Source organism: Phascolarctos cinereus, unplaced genomic scaffold, assembly GCF_003287225.1.
Source record: "Phascolarctos cinereus isolate Bilbo 61053 unplaced genomic scaffold, phaCin_HiC Scaffold_8;HRSCAF=390, whole genome shotgun sequence".
Taxonomy (NCBI): Eukaryota; Metazoa; Chordata; class Mammalia; order Diprotodontia; family Phascolarctidae; genus Phascolarctos; species Phascolarctos cinereus.
This window is the reverse complement of record NW_027556291.1, coordinates 40,965,760-40,990,606: the sequence shown is the minus strand read 5'-3', so window position 1 is coordinate 40,990,606 and position 24,847 is coordinate 40,965,760. Positions and strand designations below refer to the sequence as shown.

Below are 24,847 nucleotides of genomic sequence, written 5' to 3'. Positions count from 1 at the left end.
GCCAGGAGGAGCGCTGGCATGGTGGAACTTGTAGTGACAGAGGACAGGAAACCCTCATAGTTCCAAGACAGAAAAGAGTGCTTGTGATCACTCATAGACTAGAGCATAGACCAAGAAAGGAGTAAATGCCTCGCCCCTGATCATACCACCTCGGAAGAACTGAAAACTTACAGGTCCCTAGAAGTATCTCTGAAAACAGCTGCACAAAAGCCCTGAAGCTTGGGACAGTACATTCTGCACACTGGAAGAAGACTCCTACCTTAAAAAAGAGTTTAAAACCCAAGTAATTGGCTGGGATCATGAGCAAATGGTGCCAAAAAAAAAAAAAAAAGGTGAGACCATAGAATAGAATCTTTCTTTGGGGACAAAGAAGTTCAAAACATACAACCAGAAGAAAACAAAGTCAAAGCTCCTACATCGAAAGTCTCCAAGAAAAAATATGAATCAGTCCCAGGCCATCAAATTGCTGAAAAGGTAGTGTGAGATACAAGTAAGAGAAGTAGAGGAAAAACGGTGAAGACAAATGATAGTGATGCAAGAAAATGATGAAAAACAACTCAACAGCTTGCTAAAGGAGACCCAAAAAAATACTGAAGAAAATAGCACCTTAAAAAATAGACTAACCCAAATGGCAAACGTTGTCCAAAAAGCTAATGAGAAGAATGCTTTAAAAAGTAGAATTGGCCAAATGGAAAAGAAAGTGCAAAAGCTTACTTAAGAAAATACTTCCTTAAAAAGTAGAGTGGTGTAAATGGAAGCTAATGACTTCATGAGAAATCAAGACACTATAAAACAAATCCAAAAGAATGAAAAAATAGAAGACAATGTGAACTACCTCATTGGGGAAAAAAAACTGACCTGGAAAATAAATCTAGGAGAGCTAATTTTAAAATTATTGGACTACCTGAAAGTCATGATCAAGAAAAGTGACTAGGGCAGAGCCAAGATGGTGGATTGAAAGCAGTGACTTCCTTGAACTCTCTCTCAAACCCCTCCAAATACCTATTAAAAATAGCTCTAAACAAATTCTAAAGCAGCAGAACCCACAAAAGAACAGAATGAAACAAATTTCCAGCCCAGGACGGTTGATTAGAATGGTATATCATGCCAGGCCGCAGTGAACCTGGAGCAAGCCTCAGAGGCCTGAATTGCAGGCAGCTGGGGTGGTTTCCAGACTTCTCAACCCACTAATGCCAAAGACAACTTAGAAGGTCAGTGGGAAAAGTCTGTTTCTGCAGTGCTGAGAGAGAAGCATGTGCCCCCAGCAGCTAGGGTGGGGGCTCCCTCCCAACCTGCTAGCCCACAGACTGAGAGGGAATTGGAGTGGCTGATCAGAGAGGGATTGCAGGGATCTCTTTGCCAGTGCTGAGGCAGGAATCTCTTGCTTTGTCTGTGCTTGGATCTGGGTCACAGTTCTAGGGGGTGGTCCTGGGGCCAGGAGGAGTGCTGGTATGGTGAGCCTGTAGTGGCTGTGCAGAGAAAACCCTCCTCACAATGCAAAGACAGAAAAGAGTCCTTCTGGGAACTCATAGACCAGAGCACAGTCCAGGAAAGGAGTAAGCACCTCACCCCTTCTCATACCACCTTGGAAGAACTGACAATTTACAGGTCCTTTACAACTATCTCTGAAAACAGCTGTACAAACCCCTAAAGTTTGGGACAGTACATTCTCCACACTGGAAGCAGACTCTTGCCTTAACAAAGAGTTTAAAACTCAAGTAATTGGCCGGGATCATGAGCAAGCAGCACAAAAAGAGTCAGACTATATTATCTTACTTTGGTGACAAAGAAGATTAAAACATACAACCAGAAGAAGACAATGAAGCCAAAACTCCTACACGCAAAGCCTCCAAGAAAAATAAGAATCAATCCCTGGCCTTGGAAGAGCTCAAGAGGGATTTTGAGAAGCAAGTAAGAGAAGTAGAGGAAAAACTGTGAAGAGAAATGAGAGTGATGCAAGAAAATCATGAAAAACAACTCAACAGCTTGCTAAAGGAGACCCAACAAAATACTGAAGAAAATAACACCTTGAAAAATAGCCTAACCCAAATGGCAAAAGAGGTCCAAAAAGCCAATGAGCAGAAAAATGCCCTAAAAAAACAAACCTGGCCAAATGGAAAAGAAAGTCCAAAAGCTTCCTGAAGAAAATATTTCCTTACAAGTTAGAATAGAGCAACTGGAAGCTAGTGACTTTATGAGAAATCAAGACACTGTAAAACAAAGCCAAAAGAATGAAAAAATAGAAAACAATGTGAAATACCTCACTGGAAAAACAGCTGACCTGGAAACTAGATCCAGGAGAGGGAATTTGAAAATTATTGGACTCTCTGAAAGCCATGATCAAAAAAAGAGCCTAGACATCATCTTTCAAGAAATTGTCAAGGACAACTGCCCTGATAGAGCAGAACCAGAGGGCACAATAGAAACTGAAAGAATCCACGGATCTCCTCCTGAAAGACATCCCCAAAGGAAAACTCTAGGAATATTGTAGCCAAATTCCAGAGTTCCTAGGTCAAGGAGAAAATATTACAAGCTTCCAGAAAGAAACAATTCAAGTACTGTGGAAACACAATCAGGATAACACAAGATTGGGCAGCTTCTACCTTAAAGGACCACAGGGCATGAAATATGATATTCTGGAAGGCAAAGGAGATGGGATTACAACCAAGAGTCACCTACCCAGCCAAACTGAGTATAATACTTCATGGGGAAAAATGGTCATTCGGTGAAATCGAGGACTTTTAAGCATTCCTGATGAAAAGACCAGAGCTGAACGGAAAATTTGACTTTCAAATACCAGACTCAAGTGGAACATGAAGAGGTAAACAGGAAAGAGAAATCCTAAGAGACTTATTAAGGTTGAACTGTTTACATTCCTGCATGGAAAGATGATATTTATAACTCATGAGACCTTTGTAAGGATTAGGGTACTTGGAGAGGAAAATGATATGTATGTATATAGATATAGATAGATAGATGATAGATAGATGATAGATGATAGATAGATAGACAGACAGACAGGGCACAGGGTGAGGTGAAGGTAAAGGGATCATATCTGGAGAATAAAATTAAAGGATGAGAGAGGATTATCCTGGGAGGATCAGAAAGGGAGAGGTAGAATGGGGTAAATTATCTCACAAAAAAAAAAAAAGAAAAGGCTTTTACAGTGGAGGGGAAATGGGGGAAGGTAAGAGGAATGAATGAATCTTATTCTCATAGGATTTGGCTGAAGGAGGGAATAACATACACAATTGGGTATGGAAATCTATCTTACCCTACAGGAAAATAGGGGAGAAGGGCATAAGAGAGCAGGAGGGATGATAGAAGGGAGGGAAGATTGGGGGAGGGGTATTCAGGGTGCATGTTGTCTTGGGGTAGGGGGAGTGGAGAGATGGGGAGAAAATTTGGAATTCAAAATCCTGTGGAAGTGAATTGTTGAAAAATAAAAATCAAATAATGAATTTTTTAAAAGATGCAAATGGGGATGCAGAGGGTTTGAGTAGGGGGGTCAGAACCCCTGAGAGTCATCCCAGGGAGGACAGCAGGCAAGCCCAAGGGGGGGATGCTCCTAAGGAGGCGAAGGGGGCACAGTGGGTAGAAGAGGAGGAACTGGGTCCACCGAGTCATCAAACGGGCATTTCCTGCAGCCCATTGAGACCTCTGCTAGGCCTGTCCTCTACAGAGACCAAAGGAAGAAAGAGGGAAAAGAAAAAGTGGAGACCACACTGGCCCCTTAAGTCAGAAGGACCTGAGCTGAAATCCTGTCTCAGACCCTTACTAGCTGTGTCACCCTTGGCAAGACACACCCTTTAGCTGTGTCACCTCTGCCTTCCTCTATTTCTTCATCCCTAAAATGGGGATACGAGTAACACTGAGTTCCTCAGGTTGTTGTGAGGATCAAACAGGATGATGATGTGAAGTGCCCAGCACAGTGCCACATGGGCGGAGCACTGATTCTTTACTAACTTGCTAAGGGATTAGCCCTTCAATTGTTACTAGGCTTCCAAATCTCCAAAGGACTTTGCATGTGTATCATCTGACTTAACCTCCGCAAAACTGGATGCGTCAGGTGCCATTACTCCCATTTTACAGACGAGGAAACTGAAGTTCTGGGATCCGGGGTTCAGAGGATTTCAATCTAGCCTCGGAATCAGACCTAGGGCTGGATGGGTCTTGAAAGGCCACTTAGAACACCCCCCCTCAACACACTGATGAGGAAGGCCCCCAGGGCCCCTCCCTAAATCCCCAAGCCTTCCCAACTCCCAAGCTACACCAAGTTACTCCTACCCCAAGAACACCGCGGCACCTGAAATACACCAGCAACACACACTCAGAAACAACCTTGGAACAACCTTTATTTGTAACAAATCCCAGAACACGAAAAACAACCAACTTTGAATCTCCCCGTCCCCCCAAGCAGGCAGCTTCAGAACCCTTCCCTGAAAACAGCGAAACATCGCCCCGGGCCTTTTCGACCACCGCTCCTGAAATGGCACAGAGGTGCCCAAGATGGACAAAGGAAGGCTCCTAGGGAGAAAGGCTTCTGAGTCCCACCCAGAGGCTTGTGGCGGGCAGATAGAAGGCCCCAGGCTGGAGGCCAGGGAGGGAGCGGTGTCCTGGGGCGGGGGGAGGGGCGGGGCAGGGCCAGGGGAGAAGGTCTACCTGCTCACAGGATGGCACGCTGCCGGGAGTCGGCACCGTTGAATGCCGCCTCGGCGGGCATGCAGCGGATCTCCCGCACCAGCTCGTGGAAGGCCTGTTGTGCGACCTGGCGGCTCTTGGCCGAGGCCTGCACGCAGGGCGCCTCGAACCTCTTGCCGCTTCTTCGCCCATGTCTGAGTCTATCAGCCAGTGGGCCTCGTCGATCTTGTTGGCCACCAGCACCAGCGCCACCTTGTCGCTGCCCTTGACCCTGCACAGCTGCTGGTAGAAGAGGCTCATATCCACAAAGGTCTTGATGAAGTCGACGGCGTAGATGCACAGGAAGCCCTCTCCCCAGCGCATAAACTGCTCCCGGTGCTGGCGGTACTCCTCACCTGCGGACGTGTCCAGGGTGGTCAGCTCACAGGGCTCCCCGTCCACCACCGCCACGCCGTGATACACCTCTGTGGCGGGATCCGTGGGCTCCTACTCCGCCGCGAAGCGGTTCTGGAGAAAGCGGGGGATCATCGCAGTCTTGCCCACGCCACAGCTGCCCATCACCACCCCAGCCTGTACAGCATCTTGGCTCTGGCACCCGGCCGATCACCTGGGATGGAGGGGAAAGGATGAAGGGGAAAGGAAAATAAGCCATGACTGAGTGCCTACTGTGTGCCAGCACTGTGCCAGGTGCTCTACAAACACCATGTCACTGTCTACAACAGCCCATTACCCCCATTTCACAGAGGAGCAAACTGAGGCAAATGGAAGTTAAGTAACTTGCCCTGGGACACAATCTAATAAGTATCTGGGGCTGCACTTGAACGCAGGTCATGCAGACTCCAGGCCCTGCGCTGGACCCATTGGACTACCTACCTGCCTCAGGGACACCAGTGGGGGTGGGGAAGAATCGTTGGATCCCAGTGATCCTCCCAGGAGGGAGCCCCTACTCGGGCGACTCATCACACACAAAAAGAAGAGTTTGCACACACCTCCTCCGTCCCCCCTCCCCCTTTCCCGGTGGCCCCTCCCCTTCCCCCCTCCCCCCGCCTGGCCACGCCCACGTCTTTATTTTCCGTCGGGGGGGAAGGGCGAGAGAAGATGGTTTTTCCATCCACAATAATTTATGACCGAAAAGCAGTTTGGAGCTTGGGACACAAGTCTCTTAGACACATCACCCCCGTCACCCCTGTGACCAACATTTCCTTCTTGCTTCCAGTCTGGGAGAGGCTGGGAGGGGAAGGCCAGACACAGGGAGGGGCAGGGGGATAGGGAGGGGCTAGGGACTGGGGCGGGACTCAGGCTGGGGAATGGGAAGAGAGGTGGCCCGTAGCCCCCAGATAGCCCGCAGTGCGGAGGCCTCTGGGAAATAGAAACAGAGGATCGAGCGGACTACACTTCTTGATTACAGTTCCCAGGAATGTGACCCGCTTACCTCAGCCACCGAAGCTGCTTCCTCTGGACCCTCCTGCTCATAACGCTAAGTGAATGGGTATTTCATTTATGAAATGATGGGATTGGGGGAAGGGGAATGGGGACAACTTCGCACTTTAATAAGGCCCGAGGACAAGCTGAGAAAAGTGGGGAAGGGGAGAGGGATGGGGTTGGAGAGGGCGGAGTAGGGGAGGGGCAAGGGCAGAGAGCTTCCTCCCCCTCCCCTGGGGCACCGAGGCACTTGGATCGCGGGGGGACGGGACGGGAAGGGGCCAGTTTGAGGTCCCTTTCTAAAAGGTTTTTTGTATATAAAGAGTGCTGGGGGGGGGGAGACCGGCTCCTTTCTGTACCCCAGTGGGGCTAGTTCATGGACATCCCGAAGTGATGAGCCCTTTTGCATGTCCTGCGGCTCTGGAACGGGCCAGGTCTCCAAGGGCTGTGGAAACCCAGAGAAGCAGTGCCTGCGTTAGGCTGGGATATGCGGGTTAATTTGTGATACGGTGTGCTCTTTTAGTCTTTGGAACAGTTTGGTCATGTCTGCCAGGTTCCTCTTCCCAATCTTTCCTGCTAAACCATCCTGACTAGGAGGGGAAGGGCTGACCAGGGGGGCTACGAAAAGATGCACTTTGAACACACTCCTCTAATGATCCAGAAGTCGTGCCTGCTTGCCTGCTCCTAGCACCCACCTTAGACCCAGGCACTAAAGCTCCTGCTTCCCTGCCCCACTTCTTTCAGAGCCCCCAGTCCCCTGCCAGGCAGCAGCATTCCAGAAAGGATTGTGCCTCTGAGCCTCAGGCTTCCCCCGATCATTATTGGCAACCACCTCCCAGAGCCCTCCTCCTACCCAGCCTTCCCTAGCTACCCTCCTTCCAAGATCAGGCAGTCAGTCTGCAGTCCAGATTCTGTGTGTGTGAGCTAGGGAGAGGGAATGGAGGGAGGGCAGAGGACCATTTGGAGAGATAGCTCTGACTCAGTGGTCATGGAGACTCTGAATGATCTCATCCCACGTGGGATTCCAAAGCGCTTTCTGCTTCTGATGAGGATGGGAGAGTGGAGGGGGCAGAAGAGGAGTAAGAGAATGGAACCATGTTTATTTCCATACTGGACCCTAACGACGTCCTCTTTCCCCTCTGTAGGTGAGAGTCTCTCCCCTGAGAGGCAGACTTTGCCTTTGTAACTCCTGTGGGGCTTCACTCTCTGTAAACCCGTATAGGCCAGCTCCTGCCTAAGAACAGAAGAGAAAGATCCCTGCCACCCTGGGATCCTTCTCCCTGCCCAGCTTAGCCTGCAGAGGACTAAGGCCCAGCACAAGCAGAGAGCCCAGAGCCAGAGGGAACCACCCCTGGGAGCCGCAGCCCCCTCCCCCAGGTGCGTCCACAGACTTGCCCAACCTCAGTAGTGGGGGTCATTTCCATAGACACAGGGGATGGTCTATGAAGCTGAAAACATCTTCCTTATGGACTGTTTCTTTACAAAACTAGGCATGAAATGAAACACACTAGTAACCACACTGCCCTGCTCTGTGCTTCTGTTTAAACTGATTTGTTGACACTTTGGCATCTCACACACTAACTTGCCCCAGCCCCAACTGCTGCCCTCCCTTGTTTGTTTTTAAGTCTCCCTTATTACACCTGACTCATAAGGATGTCCACTTCATTCGTTAGTCTCTGTTACCTAGGGATCATCTTTGTGCCTGCCTAGTCCCCTACCCCTACACACAGCTTCTCTACCTCCTCTCTGGTTTTTGTGGCCAAGCTGTCATCCAGGAAACCCCTTCACCCTGACTCTTGTCAGCCCTGAAGTCTCCCCCAGCTCTTGTCCTCTGCAGTGTGGTCCTCAGAGCAGAAATTGTGCTCCTGGTGCTGCTCATAACATCCTGCCTCAGCTCACACAAGCCTTCCCAGGTCCTTCTGAACCCCTCTCCTTTACCAGTTCTTAGGTTGAGTCAACAAGCATTTAGAAAGGCCCTAGATATACAAGCCCAAGATTTCTTGTACAGAGAGCTCTGGGGCCATCCTGCTGCTCCTGGGTTTCTAAGACGTGCCCTGGCACAGTGATTGAATGACAGATGGCTTCTGTGCCTTTAAAAGAGGCTCCTGGGGCAGCTGGGTGGTGCAGTGGATAGAGCACAGGCCTTGGAATCAAGGGGACGTGAGTTCAAATGCTGTCTCAGATACGTGATACTCACTAGGTGTGTGACCCTAGGCATGTCACTTCACCGAGATTGCCTCACAAAAAAAAACATAAACAAAACTTCACTACTTCATTAAAAGAGGCTCCTGGGATTGTCATCCTTGTCTCTGTTGTTCCTGGGCAGGAGGACTAGCTTCACCACATACAGAGGTTAGTATATAGATGGTCTTCCGGGTGGGATAATTTGGTCTACTCTGTGCAGAGTGTCTCATGCACTGGCAGAGACCGTGAGAGCAACAGAAAGGATGGACAGAATGAAGTTAGTGTGTCAGGGTACCTCAGACAGTTTCTTAGAAATCTTGACTCTGCTCTAGGCTGGAGCAGGTTCTAGATTGACCTGGGAAGGAAGTAATGGATGGAACTTTCTCAAGTCAATACTCACTGTCGATGTTAAGCAAAAATCAGACACTCCTAGGTCTTTCAGTAAGTAAAAGGAGCTGTCCTTATGTATAGCATGAAAAGGACATTCAGTAGGGATACGAGAGGTCTTTAGCTTGAGTAGACGAGGCTCCCCTCATCTCCATGCCGGAGCTCATCGGGTCAGCAGAGCAAGGTGTGGCAGTGTGACATTTGGGGAAATCTGCCATATCTGAAGTACCCTGATTTCACATGGGCACATTTTTGTGCCTTCAGGTTGCCAGGCTCCCACACCAATTTTCTTGAGAGACCCTCACATACTGCCTGAAGTGAGGCATATGGTTGTTTTGCCCACTCTGTAAGTCAGGTCCTTGGATTTGTCACCTTTGAGGGAAAAAATAAAACAAACAAACTGGTCTAACAATGTGACAGGAGAAGGACAGAAGTCCAAGAGATAGTGGCCCTTTCACACATGGGGAGGGTGTTACCTTTGACAGCCATCAGGTGAATGGTCAGTCTAATTTGAAGACTGGCTGAAGGAAGAAAACCAGCATTTATCATCAGCTGCCTGCTAAGTGCCGGGCACTGAGTTAAACACCTTACCAATATCTCATTTGATCCTCACAATCAACCCTGGATGGCAGGTATCTTCCTCATCTTGTTTATGTAGTTAGGAATACCTGGGGGGGGGGAGGGTTTACTTCATTTTTTAAATACAAATTTTTGGTATAGCAGAAATCAGTCTTGTCTACCTTTCCTTTCTATTACTCACCCCTTCTCCCATTGAGAAAGCAAGAAAACTAACTAACCCCTATTACAAGAATGTATGTGGTCATGCTAAAGAAAATTTCTCACTGGTTATGTCTAAAGAAAATTGTGTCAGTGCGCACTCACCTCTCTGTCAAGAGGTTGGCAACACATCATGATGAGTGGTCAGGAATTGATTGATCAGAGTTCCAGTGTGTGTATGCACACATATTTGTATCAGCCCAGATCCACCTTCTCATCCTCCTGCTCCCTCCCCCACACTGAAAACACAAGAAGAACAAAACCCATTACACACAATACAATTTGTAGTCAATCTGAAAAAAAATCCACAGTACCTACATCCTAAAAATATTTCTCATTTTATACCCGAGTCCTTCCGCTCTAGGTGGCGGGCAGCGTGTGTCACCAGTCTTGGCCCTCTGGAATCTTGGTTGGTCACTGTGCTAATTCAGGTTCAATGCAGCAGTATTGGCTTACATTTATGGACCTTTCTTGTTCACCCATTCTCCTATTTTTGGGCAGTCCCTCAGATTACCTTTCTTTGCCACCTCCAAAAGAACTGTAAATATTCTTATGCAGCCTTTGGGTTTGTTTTGCTTAGGCTGAATCCTTCCCACAATCTAGCCTCCTTCTAATTCCCCCTCCCCTTTCTGTCCTTTCCCTCCTTTTCACTAGTGAGTAAGATGTATTTTTATACCCAGCTCTGTGTTGTGTGCACTCTTCCTTCCTCTGACTAGATGACGAAGGGTCAGGCTTCCGAGGCTCCCACCCACTCCCTCCTCCTTGTTGGTATTGATGTCTACTTGTGCTTCCTCATGTGAGATAATATTTCCTAACCCTCCTTTCCATGAAGCCGCCTTAGTGTATCCCTCTTCCTCTCTTTCCATCTTTTCCTTAAGATCAAGACATCATAGAAACCTTCCCAGGTCTTTTCTAATTCGATTCACTGTATGAGCCCTGAGAGATCAGAGGGGACACAAATCTCTCCCCATATTTGAATATAAGTAGTTTATCGTTTATTTTTTTTAGTCCCTTAGGCTAGTTCCTCCTTCTTTACTTTTCTTGTGTTTCTCTTCACTTGTGTTTGAACATCAGAAGCTCTCTGCAGTTATGGTGTTTTGGTCAAGAATGCTTGGATGTCCTTTCCTTAAGGGTCGTTTTCCCCCTATAGCCTTATGCTTGGTTTTGTTGGGTGAATTCCTCTTGGCTGTAAGACCATGTCCTTTGCCTTCGGTCAAATCCTATTCTAAGGTCTGTGCTCTTTGATTATGGTTGCTGCCAAATTGTGTGTGATTCTAACTGTGGCTCATTGGCACTTGAATTGTTTCTTTCTGGCTACTTGCCGAATTTTTCTCATTTCCCTGGAAGCTCTGTGTTTTGGCTCCGATGTTCCTGGGAGTTTTCATTGAGAGATTTCTTTCAGAAAGTGGTCTGTGGTTTATTGTGACCTGGAGCTCCAGTTGTAAGACATCTGGGCAGTTTTAAGATTTCTTGAAATCTTATGTCCAGGTTCCTTTTTTTATGGTATTCAGATAGTCCAAGGATATTTAACCTTTGCCTTATTCTCTTTTCTATGTGAGTTTTTTTTTTTACTATGAGATACCTTGCATTTTCTTTAGGGTTTTCTTTTTCCCCAAGCCTCTAGAATTTGTTTTCATATTTATTGCTGCCTTGTGGCTTCCATTTGGTCTATTCAGGGTTTTAGGGAGTTTGCTGCTCGGCCAAGGTTTTGTGCCCCTTGTGCCAAGCTGTTTCCTCCTTGATTCTTACTTCCACACCACTCATTTCCTTTCTGTTTCTTTTCCCTTCAAGCACTCTCATTCCATTTATAAACATGTTTCACTCTTGCTTCCACACTCCCAGAAACTCTGGGTGAGTTTGTGCCCAAACTGTGTTTTTCTGGTGCTTGACGATATGAGTCACGCTTCTGTCTTTGTATGGCCTGTTCCTCTGCCACCATGACCATTCATTGTGGTGGGGGTTTTTTTCCCTTGGCTCACTTTTTCAGCCTACTTCCTGTGCGGAGCCTGCAGGCAACGTCTGGGCCCTCTTGTAGCTGCTTTCTTGGGGGGCTGAGTGTTGTCTTATTCCAGGATCTCAGGGGCAGGATAGAGGCCTATGAGCTCTCAGGATTCCCAGGGTGGTCTAATCCAGGGCAAGATCAGCTTGTTGCCCTCCTGCTCTGAGCTCCCAAACCTGGGTTAGAGCCTATGCAAAAGCAGACTGCTGCCAGACTCTGGCCCTGTTGGCCAGATACCAGGCTCTGCTGGCCAGCTCAGAGGGGCAGAATTGTAAGTCCCTCTTTATTTTGGGATTGCTGCCCTTGTTACTCCACTGCAGGCTGGGCTGGACATTGGAAGGCAGACCCTGCTTTGCCTCCCGGGCCTGAGCCACACCCCTGCTTCTGCAGGCTTCTGCAGGCTTCTGCAGGCTTCTTGGCTTCCTTGCTTCATTCCCCAGGGCCTCTGGGCACAGAGATTCCACTGCTTGGCACAGATTCCCTTGACCCTGTTGTGAAAGCTGGGCCTATGGAGGGGGGCAGCCTTCCTGCTGCAGTTCCCTGGCGCAGGTCTGAGTCTTCCTGCCCTGTGACACAGGGTCTGATGGCAGGAATGCTCCTTCTGCAGTGTCTTCCTCACCAGAGTGGTTCCAGGGTCCACAGACCTCTCCTTTTCCCCCTTTGCCAGCCTGGACCCACGAGTCACAGGTTTTTCTGGTTTTCCCCATGCAGACTTGGTGTGATGCATTGTCCAGATCTGTTAGGTGTTTGTGGAGGGCAGTTCACTGTGTTGCTTCCCTGTGTGTCTGCCATCTTGGCTCTGCCACCCCCAGGGACTTATACTCAGTTTACCTAAATTGAGAAAACTGAGGCAGATGTGAAGGCATTTGCCCAGGGTCACACAGCTGTGCTTGTGGAAGGCCCGATGTGAACTAAGGTCATCCCCCAGAGCAGCCTCCCTGAGTCCTGGCCCAGTGATCTTCCCAGGTCAGAAAGATGAAAAGCTCCTCAATGAAATCTTGCATAAAGATAACCAATCAAGAAACGTTATTAATTTGCCAAGTGCTGGGGAAACAAAAAGAGGCAAGAGAGAATTCATGGCCCCAAGGACCTCCTAGTCCCAAGGGAAGACAAACACAACAATGTGTATGCAAAATAGGAAGTAATTAAAAGGAAGAAAACAGTAGAATTGGGAGGGGTTGGGAAAGGATTCTTGTAGAAGGGCCTGGGGTATGCACTTAAAGCCTGGGAAGGCAGTAGAGCAGTGGATAGAGTGCTGGGCCTGGAGTCCCAAAACCTGAGTTCAAATCTGGTTTCAGACACTTGGGCAAGTCCCTTAACTCTGCCACAGTTTCCTCATGTGTAAAATGAGCTGGAGAAGGAAATGGAATGGCTAAGTATTCTAGTATCTTTGCCAAGAAAACCTCAAAGTCACCAGGAGTTGGACATGACTGAACACCAAAAACAGCAGGGAACGCAGGAGGCCGAGACGAGGAGGAACGGCATGACAGGAATGGGGGTGGCCAGGGAAAATGTGTGGAGCTGGAAGATGGAGGGTCTTCTTTAAGGAGCAGCCAGGAGGCCAGGGTCACTGGATGGAAGAGTACGTGTAGATAGGGACTAAGTCATAAAGGGCTTTGACTGACTTTAATATTTGTATGTTTGTATTTTGTGCTGGTGTTGATCGTGTGGAGGGTCAGGGTGGTGACATGGTCAGACCCTCCCTTTAGGAAAAAGTACTTCAGTGACTGAAGAGAGGACCGATGGGAGTGGGGAGAAGCTTGAGGCAGGTAGATGCACCAGCAGGCTATGGCAATAGCCTGGGTGTGGCGTGGTGAGGGCGTGGACCAGGATGGGGAAGAGCATTAGGTGGGGGAGAAGTGATCCTATTTGAGAGATGTTGCAAAGGTGAAATCAGCAGAGCTGGAGAACAGATGGGATGTGGGAGAGAGAGATAGTGAGGAGCGAAGGGTAGAGCCTAGGCTGTGAGCCTGAAGGACTTGGACCAGGTGCTAACTGACATGTTGGATGTCTGGTACTAAGTCCTGGATTGAACAGATGAGGCCCTGGGCCTGGAGGCAGCCGCAGCCATTGGGATTAAGGAGCAGTTGGAGGCTGGAGGTGGAAGCCTAGAGACGGGCAGGTTCAGAATCCAGATCCCAGGATGAGAGCAGGGGCTCAGTGCCAGCTCCTGGCCCAGCCTGAAGCCTGCACAGGAATCACCAGGGCAGGAATCACAGACTCAGATGTAGAACTCCCCAGTGGCTGACAGTGGCCAAGTTCAGTGGATTTATCGTTGCTAAGAAGCTGAAACCTGATTGGGAGCCTGCAAACATAGTCCCGTATGGGCAAGGAAGCCTCATCACTTTGCCACAGAACAGACCGCTTTAGTGGCACTGAAAGAGTACAGGTGCCCAGGCTGAGCTGACCTTGAGACAAGGGGCAAGGCAGCATTCAGTATCCCCAAGAGATCAGCAGTAGGAGCCAGGAGAACCCAAACTCAGGCCAGACACTCCCCCAGGAGGGTGCAGAGACTGGCTTTAAGTTAAACACCAGTCCCCGAAATGTGATGGAGGACTGTTGGGCCGAAGTGATGAAGGGGTGGTTTTAGAGTATGGGAAGATGTGCATGAACTGATGCATAGGTAGCAAAGGGAACAGCACCAGGATAACAGGCTGTGTGGAGACAGTGGTGCAAAGGTGACTTTGAAAGACTTGGGAGTTCTGGTCCCCGCAGTGACCTGCCACGATTCCAGAGGACTCATCAAACATGCCCCTGCCTCCCCTTCTGATCGAGGCGAAGGGCTGGTGCAGAATGAACCTTTTGGAGGTGGCCAGCGTGGAAGTGGGCTTTACGTGATTATACAGGTAGAAAACAAGGCCTTGATTTTTCCTTTCCATTTTTTTTTTTAGCTAGGCAATAGAGTTAAGTGACTTGCCCAGGGTCACACAGCTAGTGAGTGTTGTGTCTCAGGTCACATTTGACCTCAGGTCCTCCTGACTCCAGGACTGGTGCTCTGTCCACTGCGTCACCTAGCTGCCCCTTTCCTTTCTTTTTCAATGAGGGTGGGAGTGAGAGTAAAGAAAAGAAGGAGGATTGTTTTCTAATGGATAAAATCTAGGGGCAGCTAGGTGGCACAGGGAGTAGAGCTCTGGCCTTGGTGTCAGGGGGACCTGAGTTCAAAGCCAGACTCAGACACTTAACACTTACTAGATGTGTGACCCTATTGCCTCACCAAAAAAGCAAAAAAAAGGAGAAAAATCTATTTATTATCCATGGCACAGTGTCTTTTCCCTCCCCATCTTCCTCATGGCTTTAGTGGGGAGTCATTTAATTTTGTCGCTAGAATTGGGAGCCGAGAATTAGACAGACTGAGAAAAGGCAGCTTCAGAACCACACAAAACTCTAACCCCTGAAGCCCAGCCAGGAGCTACTTCACAGTGGACCCTCCTGGAGACTTCAGGAAAAGAGAATTTCCATTCATCCAGCAGCTTTGAATGACCTGTTGGCCATGTGAGGGCTCAGCATGGGCCCTCTTTCCCCTGGACTCTTTTTTAAAAATATTCAGATGAAATATTGAATTTTACACTTTTCATCATGTTTACACATAAGAATGCCAGGTGGTACATGGAAAACAACAGTTATAAAACAATGTAATAATTATGACAAAGAGCAATAATAGCCTAGATCTAAAAACAGAATGTATATAATGTTTCAAAATGTTTAAAATTAATTTTAGTTTTCAATATTCACTTCCATAAGATTTTGACTTTTAAATTTTCTCCTTCTCCCTCCCCTCTCCCCTGCCAAGATGGCCAAAAAAGAAACTTGTAAAGTTCTGCATTCTAAATTGTGTTCTTTCTTTCTTTTGTACTTCCTGATATAGTAATTCGATTTAAGTTATACATGTGCAATTATGTAAAAACATTTCTATTTTAGTCATTTTGTATGAGAAGAAGAACCAAAAAAAATGAAAGAAGAAGTGAAAAATAGCACGATCCAGTCTGTATTCAAAGAATTTTGGTTTTTCCTGTAGAGATGTGCGCTTCATCATTAGTCTTTTGGGACTGTCTCTGGTCATTGTGTTGCTCAGAAGAGCTAATTCAGTCACAGTTCTTCATTATACAACGTCACTATTACTGTGTACAACATTCTCCTTGTTCTGTTAACTTCCCTATGCATCAATTCATGTAAGTATCTCCCAGTTTTTCTCAATTCCTCTTGTTTATCATTTCTTATGGCACAGTAATATTCCAACACAACCATATATCACAACTTGTTTAGCCATTCCCCAATTGATGGGCATCCTTTTGATTTCCAATTCTTAGCCAGCACAAAAAAAAAAATTGTACAAATAGGTTCTTTTCCATTTGTTTGAATGTTTTGGGATATAGACCTATCAGTGGTGTTGTTGGATCAAAGGGCATAAAGAGTGTTGTATTCATTTGGACGTAGATATAAATTGTTTAGGAAAAATTCCTTATGTGACAAGAATTGGTAGAAAACTTAGAATCTGTGACCTGAATGTTTAATATTCTCATGTAGATAATTAGAATAAACCCAGATAAAGAAGCACTTTTCGTAACTATGATTTGAGATAAATTTTTAATGAAAGTAGGAATTTAAGTGGTTATAAAAGATTAAATGTTATTTACATCACAAAGAATTAGAAAGGGCTTAGATGTATAAAAGTCATGCAGAAAGATGGTATGTGGTGAAAAACATTTGAATGAAAAAAATTCTTTTTGTCATAAGAATAATTTGGAGGTATGAATGAATTTTTTATAATGTCATAGATTTGCAATCTTATTCCATGGCACTTGGTTGGGGACTGAATAAATGGTTTGATTGCAGAAATGTATGGGAATTTATTTGAGTTGATTTATAGTGACTGAGGAGAAATTGGTAGCTTGTTAGGTTATATGATAAGATGGCAACAAAATTTGCTAAATGTTGTAGGCGTTTAATTTTTTAAGAAGTTTGTTCTGTAGAGAGTAGTTAGAAGTATGTGATGGGGTTACCAAATTGTGAAAGGATTGAATAGTGTTGTCAGAGGAGGTGGTGCCAATAAGGTTGAGGGATGAGGAATGAGTATCTGAGGAGCTGGTAGCTAAATTAGACACTTGAGTATTTATTTATTGTATGTCTTTTTAGAATTGCAGTTACACTTTATGTTGTTTTAAATGTTTGGTACTGGTACAGTGATTTAAGAAATACTTGAGCATGCATTATAAAATTTTGTTTTTTGATGTAGCTTGTATTTTTTAGAGGTGTCTTAGATCCTTGTTTCATAAATGGCATAATGATGTATGTGAACACACACACACATACACACACACATAAAATGTATATATGTGTGGTTGAATATAAGATGCTTTTGAGGAAAAGGAATATAAGAATGAAGTCTAAGTACATAAGTGTTTGGAGTTTAGATAGGTTTTTTGAGCTTATGCAGTCAATGACAAAAGTAATATTAAGTGATCTTTGAACGTTTATATTTGAGTTAATTGACAAAGTAAATGAGGAGCCTTTCATTTCAAAATAGTTGTGGATAATTTGGTATTTGCGTGCGTTTGTGGGGCTGTCAAATTTACTAAAAGGTTGGAATGAAGAATGCAAGACTATTTAGAATGGTGAAGTGCTGGTTTTGTAAGGTTTTGACAGTTAATTTTTTCTATTATTGGATTCTTTGATGATGAGCAAGTGTGTCTTACTGTTTAATTGGAATTGCTTAAAAAATTTCAAGTGGGGAAAGCAGTTGTCACTAACTTTGGTAGAGATCACTTTTTCTTTTGAAACCAGTTGTAATGCACATTTCAAGTAATGTTTCCATGGTCCAATAAGAAAGTCAAAAAGGCCACATTTTTCAAAAGGGAGGAAGGAGGCGTGGAAACTTTGGGACAGTTAGCATGTCAAGCCCCTTCCCTGACTACTTTAGGATGAATCAACAGTCCCTGCTGGCAAGTCTAGAGCCAGTCCATAGGGTTTGATTGAGAACCTACAGGAGCTAATCATTGGGGATTGAAAAGAAAGCAAAAGACAGTCCCTGCTGTCAAGAAGCCCCCAGTCGAGTAAGGGAGAAGACAACCATGTCGAAATACATTATCTATGGGACAAATAGGGCACGATCAGAGGGATGGCATTAGAATTGAGGATGATTGGGAAAGGCTTTTTCTCTCCTTTTTTTGGTCCCAAGGTAGTCAGGGTTAAGTGACTTCCCAGGGTCACACAGCTAGTAGAGAGGCTTCTTCTTGAAGGTGAAATTTCATCTGAGACTTGAAGAAAGCCAGAAGGTAGACATGGCAGGCATGGAGACAGCCCGAGTCAGGACGGTTTTTTGTGTGAGGAACTCAGAGAAAGGGCAGTGCCACTGGACTCCAGAGTATGTGGAGATAAGCTGTAGGAAGACTGGGAAGGTTGGATAGGGACCAGGTGAAGAAGGGCTGCGAATGCCCAGAAGACTTTATTTTTGATTCTGGAGGGAAATAAGAAGCGAGTGTAATTTGTGCAGTGAGAGTGTCATGGGGTCAGACCCCTCCCCTTTCTGCCAGTTTGGCAGCTGATGGGAGATAGACTGGGGTGGGCAGAGAGCGGAAGCAGGCACACTCCTTCCCCAGCAGCTCTTGCCATGGTCCAGGAGTGAGGTAGTAAGTACTCCTCCCAATCTCTCCTCTCCACCACCATCTTGTTCATCAGGGCTGCTGCACTGAGGTGGGGTCGTATTCCAGAGACAGTGAAAGGGTACCTGGCAGGGCTCAGTGACAGACTTGATATGAGGAGTGGGGCTGATAGACTGAGGAGTGAAAGATGAAAGCCACGGTACTTGACTGAGGGACCAGGAAGATGGTGGCTGTTAGAAAGTTACAGGCCTCTAAAGAGGGAGGGATGGAGGGGCAAAGGAAAACCCACCATCCGGTGATTTGTCTTTTGGGAGCTAGGTAACTCCTTCCTTGGACACAATTCGGGTGGCTTGTTGTCTGAAGCTCAGTGGCATAGAAAATAATTTTTTCCTGAAAAAACAAAGAAACAAACTCTTGTTACATTGGTAGCAGTGATGATATTGGGCTTTGGGTAGGGCATAGCAGTGGGAGCGGATGACAGGTTAAACCAGAGTACAGATTATAGGCTTGTAGAATGTTTTAAGAAGTTGTTCAGTGACTTCAATCGTGTCTGACTCTTGAGTGAAAACTGAGTAACTCAAGACAACCTGAGAGAAAAGAAAAGATTTAGAAATTCTGGGGAATCTCAAGAAGTATAAAAGAACAATACATTCCTCAATTGTTCTGAAGTAAAATAATAAAATAAAGAAAGTGAAAGGTGAAGTATGGATTACACAGAGAACCTAAATGAGATATTTTAAAGAAGAAATCACAATAATGAAAAATGAATCAGCACAGGATGCATAGGATGGAGTATTGTTCCCAAACATCACGGTCTCTGATAATGTGAATCCTATCCTTAATGACTAAAATGGAACAAAATGAAATCTGGGCAGCGTCTCCTATTATGGCCCATCCGTGGGCCCCGTAACTCATTCTAGAGTTGTGTTTAGATCATTTATTTCTCATAAGGAAACTGGCTACATTTTCCTGATGGATTAGCTGAAACAAAACCCCAGTTAATGAAATATTGCTTTTTTAGGCGATAAAAGAACCCTCCTTTCCCCATCATTGTTGTTGTTCAGTCATTTCAGTCATGTCCAACACTTAGTAAACCCATGAGAGCTTTTCTTGGCAAAGATACTGCAGTAGTTTGCTATTTCCTTCTTCGGTTCATTTTACAGATGAGGAAACTGAGGCAAAACAGTTAAGTGAGTTGAGGCCATATTTGAACTGATAAAGATGAGTGTCCCTGATTCCAAGCCCAGAGCTCTATTCACTACACTACCTAGCCCGCCCTTCCCCATCATAGTCACTCTTGTTACTAAATAATTAATTATGTAATTAAGAACCATGTGCTGAAGACAAATGAAAACAATCACAAAGCAAAGGCATGAGCTCTTTTGGGTATGACACACTCCCACAGTGACCTCAAACCCCTAATGTAATAACAGATAAGGCTTCTTCAGTGGGCTGGGAACCATCTCATACCAGTCAGGGCAGTCCAGGTTCTGATGAATATCTTTCTAGAATCTTCATATTTTCACCTAGATAAGACTTTATTTCAGCCACTCAGGAAGCTAGCTAGATGTTTTCTTTAACCTTGTTCTCTTTGTGGTGATTATATTAAATGTTTTCTCCCCCCAGAATTCCGTGTGCCTGCCAGACTTTTCTTTAGAGTTACTTCCATCACTTGTGATAAGAAATTTCACAACACCCTCTCTCTCTCTCTGTCTTGTCCACAGATGCACCTGCCTCACAGACAGAACACACACTTTCTTCCTGATCCCACAGGGAGATACGTCCCACAATGAGACATTTCTCAGCTTTATTCCAAATGATGATACAAAATGCTCTTCAGAAAATTCCATGCGGCTCTTACTGACTCTGGTTTCAAGAGGTGACTCTGACCTTTGGGCACTTCCCTTTTCTGGACTTCAAGTTTCCTCCCGTAAATCGATGAGGATCAGACTATTTAATTCTGCACTGTCTTTCAGCTCCACATCCTGTGACTTTTGGTGATTTAGGAGACAATGACATTCAAGGACATGGCTGTGGACTTCACCCAGGAGGAGTGGAGTCTTTTGGACCATCGTCACAAGGATTAGTACAAGGAGGTCATGGTGGACAGTGACCGGCCCCTGCTGTTCCTGGGCAAGGACATGTCCCCTGGTAACTGAGTCTGCAATCAAAAGGACCATCTTCATTTTCTAGTGTGCAGAGTTTGGAGCATCTATTGATTATTAGATTATTAGAGAGAGAAAAGTGCTTGCCTCCTGTGTCCAAGAGAGGGGCTCCCCATGCTCCTTGGTTTTCCTCTAGGAAGTCTTTGCATTCTGTGATAGGGACCTGAGGGTTTCTTCTGTTGCTCCTGAAGCTGTCTCTTACCAATCCCTGGTAGCGTCAGGTCAGAGATCCAGTCAGTGTGGAAGTATCTCGGGTGTGGATCTAATCTCAGAGGTTATAAGTCTAACCGCTACGTGGGTGTGAATTCTGCTGCCAAATCTCTGAGCTACTGAGGCGGCTTTTCCTCCCAGCCCCTTCCTCTTTGGGATGGGCCGAAGATTTGGAACATTCTTCCTTTGAACAAGCCTCCAGTGGTAGCTCCCAGCTCTTCAGCGTGTCTGGTGTAGCAGGCTTGTCGTTCATTTTCCTTCCTGTTACCCCAAATTCCCAGGATGGATGGTGGGAAAGGAAGGAAAGGGAATGAGCATCTATATTCACCTGCTGTTTGCCGTGGGCTCTGCTAAGGGCGTTCTTTACAGTATTATGTCCCTTCATCCTCATCATAACCTTCCAGGTTAGGTGATATTATTATCCCCATTTTAGAGTTGGGAAACTGAGGCAGCCAGAGGGTAAGTGGCTGGTCCAGGGACACACGGCTGGTCACTGTGTGAGGCTGGATTTAAACTTAGGTGATCCTGACTCCAGGCCCAGGGCTGTGTCCACCTCACCATCAGCTGCCTTTGACGTCTAGAGAATGGAAACTATTCAATGAATCCCTCCTTCTGTGAAGAAGGTGCATGAAATCAAAGTCTCTGACACCAAACTGGTTCCATGCTTTTCTCCCCCACCTCTCGCCAGAAGCCCCCAAAATTAATTCAGTGGAAGCTCTCCTTCAGGAGTCCTGGGAACCACTCTGGTGTCCCTGTGGGTGCCAGGAATAACAGACTGGCTGAGAAAGAGAGTGGACCAAGTCGGGTTTGTTGAGTTTGCCAACATCCCCTGAAGGAACAGTACACAGGGTTTATAAAGGATGCATGGAGTGAGGAGCCAGGGAGGGGAACAGAGCAAAAGCTGACTCTTCAAGGTCCTTTTAGCTGGGGCTTAGGGCTGATTGGCCCAGTTTTTAACCCTGTTAGGAGGAGAAGAGTTTCTCCCAGAATGGAGCTTAACAGGAGGGGGGAGGGGGCGACGGTTTGGCTGTTTCTCAGAACCCTGTTTTGGCTTACTTGCATCATAGGCACTGGTGGGTCAGTACAACTCCTATGTGTGACCAGAATGGAGTGAGTTTCACAGTGGAGCAGATGTGTGTCCATACTCCTTTCCCTGAAGAGAACTAAATTACAAGTTTCTCTCCACGCTGCTCCCTAACTGATTCAGAGAAGAGGAAATTGAGATGTGGAGAGGAAAGGACAGGTTTGACTGAGCCGGGGTTGGAGCTTGGATCCTGTGACAAAGACAGGGAGAGATAGAGAAAGAGAGAAGGAGAGATAGATAGCCAGAGATAGACACAGAGTGATAAGAGAGAGAGAGAGGAGACAGATATAAATAGTAAAGGTATTTTTTCCCTAAGAGAGGTAGAGACAAACACACATACACAAAGAGCGGCAGAGAGACAGACAGAGACAGATAGGAAGATAAATAATCTATATGTTTCTGTACTGAGAGACGATAGAGACACAGAAATACACAAACACACACAAAAGAGACAGACACAGAGGGAGACAGAAAGAGAAAGAGAGACTGAGAGAGAAGGAGAGACAGAGACAGAGAGAGATAAAGAGTTCAGGTGTTTGTTTCTTGAGAGAAGTAGAGACACACACATATACACAGAGAGACAGACAAAGAGAAACAGACTCAGAGAGAGAGGCACCGATACAGAGAGAGAAATAATGTACGTGTTTCTATGCTGAGAGACGCTTAGAGAAACACAAATACACACACATACACAAAAGAGAAAGAGAAACAGAGAGAGGAGATAGAGACAGAGAAAAACAGAGAGAGATAAATATTCCAGGCATTTCTTTGCCGAAAGATAGAGGTGGAGACGCAGACACACACAGAGATAGAAAGGGAGAGACAAAGAGAAAGGGACACAGAGAGAGAAACGAAGGGAGATAGAGACAGAGAGAAAGAGATAAAGAGTCCAGATGTTTCAGTGTTGAGATACCGAGGTAGGTACACAGAGACACAGAAAAACACATGCATAAAGTGAATCTCAGAGAGCGAGAGAGACAGAAAAAGAAAGAGACAAATAATTTAAGCGTTTCTGTGCTGATAGAGACACAGGGAAATACACAAACCCGTAGAAAGGAGAGACAGAGATGGAGAGAGAGAGAGAGAGAGAGAGAGAGAGAGAGAGAGAGAGAGAGAGAGAGAGAGAGAGAGAGAGATGGAGATAGAAGGAGAGACAGAGAGACAAAGAGAGGAGAGAGACAGAAAGAGTAAGACAGAGATGGTTTAGGTGTTTCTGTGCTGAGAGACAGGTAGAGACACAGAGAAATACACAAACGTGCAAAAGAGAGAGACAGAGTGAATGAGAGAGAGACAAAGAGATACAGAGAGAAAGAGTAAAACAGAGATAGAGTGTCCAGGTGTTTCTTTGCTAGGAGACAGAGGTAGACACACACACACATACACACACACACACACACAGATACAAAGATAAATGTAGGTGTTTCTGTACTGAGAGGGAGAGACAGAGAAATAAACACACAAGAGAGGAAGAGAGAGACGCAGAGACAGAAATAGTCTAGGTGTTTCTGTGCTGAGAGACAAAGGTGGAGACACAGAGACAAAGAAAGAGGCAGACACATACAGAGAGATAGAGATAAATCTAGGTGTTTCTGTGCTGAGAGATAGGGAGAGACACAGAAATACACAAACAGAAACGAGAGAGAGAGAGAGAGACAGAGAGAGAGAGAGAGAGAGAGAGAGAGAGAGAGAGAGAGAGAGAGAGAGAGAGTAAAACAGATAAAGAGACCAGGTGTTTCTGTGCTGAGAGACAGAGGTAGAGACTCATACACACAGAGAGACATAGAGACAAACAGAGACACAAAGGCCGAGAGTTAGAGAAGTAATCCGTGTTCTTTGCTGAGAGAGAGAAGTAAAGACGCGCGCACACACACACACACACACACACACACACACACACACACATTCACACAGAGAGAGACAAAAAGAGACAGAATTAAATGATCCAGGTGTTTATTTGCTGAGAGACAGAGGTACACACACACACACACACACACACACACACACACACACAGAGACAGACAGAGACACAAAAAAGAACAACAGAGAAATAAATTGTCCAGGTATTTCTATGCTGAGAGACTGAGGTAGAGATACACAGAGAGACAGAGAGAGAGAGACTTATACAGAGCGACAGTGACAGAGAGCCAGAAATAGATAGACAGGGAGGCATAAATAATAGAAACACAAATATAAAAACACATACACACAGAAGAGAGAGAGACACACAGAGACAGATACGGGAAAAGAAATGATGTAGGTTTTTGTATGCTGAGAGACAGGTAGAGAGACAGAAATACAAAAACACACACAGAGAAAGAGACACACAGAGAGAGACAGAGATACAGACACAAAGACGCAGATACAGACAGAAATAATCTATATGTTTCTGTGGTGAAAGGCATGTAGAGACAGAAATACAAAAACACACTTAGAGAGAAAGAGACAGAAAAAACAGATAAATAGTCTAGGTATTTCTTTGCTGAGAGACAGAAGGTGAGACATAGTCACGCAAACACAAAGAGAGACAGAGGTAGATACAGACAGATCTCTCTGCTAAATGACAGAGATAGAGACACGGAGAAACACAGAGATAAATATACATATATATACATATATATACGTATATATACTTATATATACGTATATATATATATATATTTATATATACGTATATATATATATATATATATATATATATATATATATATATATATATATATATATATATATAGAGAGAGAGAGAGAGAGAGAGAGAGAGAGAGAGAGAGAGAGAGAGAAATAGTCCAGGTGTTTCTATGCTGAGAGACCGAGGTAGAGAAACACACACACACACTCGAAGAGAGCCAGTGAGAGATACAGAGACACAGAGACAGGAAGAGATAAATAATGTAAGAGAGAGAGAGGCAGATAAGTAGTCTAAGTGTTTCTTTGCTGAGACATGGAAACACACATAAATACATACAAAGAGAGACAGAGATCTCGAAATAATTCAAGCACTTCTGTGCTGAGAGACAGGTAGAGAACAGAGAAATATACAAACACACATGAAAGAAAGAGAGAAAAAACAGAGAGGGATGAGTAGTCCAGGTGTTTCTAGGCTGAGAGACCGAGGTAGAGAAACACACACACACATACACCAAGACAGACAGAGAGAGGGACAGAGAAAGAGAGACTGACAGAGAAACAAAGAGATAGAGAGAAATCTAGGTTTTTCTCTGCTGATAGGTGGAGACACAGAGAAATACACAAACCCACACAAAGAAAAGAGAGAGATAGAGACAGAGAGATAGAGAAGAGAGAGAAAGAGAGGAGAGACAGAAAGAGTAAAACAGATAAATAGTCTAGGTATTTCTGTGCTGAGAGACACAGGTAGAGACAC

At 45.5% G+C, this 24,847-nt stretch overlaps 1 protein-coding gene and 1 long non-coding RNA gene across 3 annotated transcripts; one reads left to right on the top strand and one right to left on the bottom strand.

Annotated features, from left to right (window-relative positions):
- Positions 1 to 4,326: 4,326 nt before the first annotated feature.
- LOC144455046 (uncharacterized) lies at positions 4,327 to 6,752 on the bottom strand. Of its 2 annotated transcripts, none has more exons than XM_078148001.1 (2): positions 6,074 to 6,752; positions 4,327 to 5,248 (listed from the first exon to the last, which is right to left on the bottom strand). In XM_078148001.1, the coding sequence occupies exon 2, from the start codon at positions 5,002 to 5,004 to the stop codon at positions 4,528 to 4,530; it is 477 nt and encodes a 158-aa protein (XP_078004127.1). In that variant the 5' UTR covers positions 5,005 to 5,248; positions 6,074 to 6,752; the 3' UTR covers positions 4,327 to 4,527. The 2 variants fall into 2 exon arrangements, with proteins under 2 accessions (XP_078004127.1, XP_078004126.1); XM_078148000.1 differs by lacking the exon at positions 6,074 to 6,752 and adding an exon at positions 5,515 to 5,631.
- Positions 5,922 to 23,181, top strand: LOC144455047 (uncharacterized). The gene is made up of 3 exons (XR_013483698.1): positions 5,922 to 6,130; positions 7,209 to 7,440; positions 19,734 to 23,181. It is a non-coding gene; the product is annotated as an uncharacterized LOC144455047 (long non-coding RNA).
- The last annotated feature ends 1,666 nt before the right edge of the window (positions 23,182 to 24,847 follow it).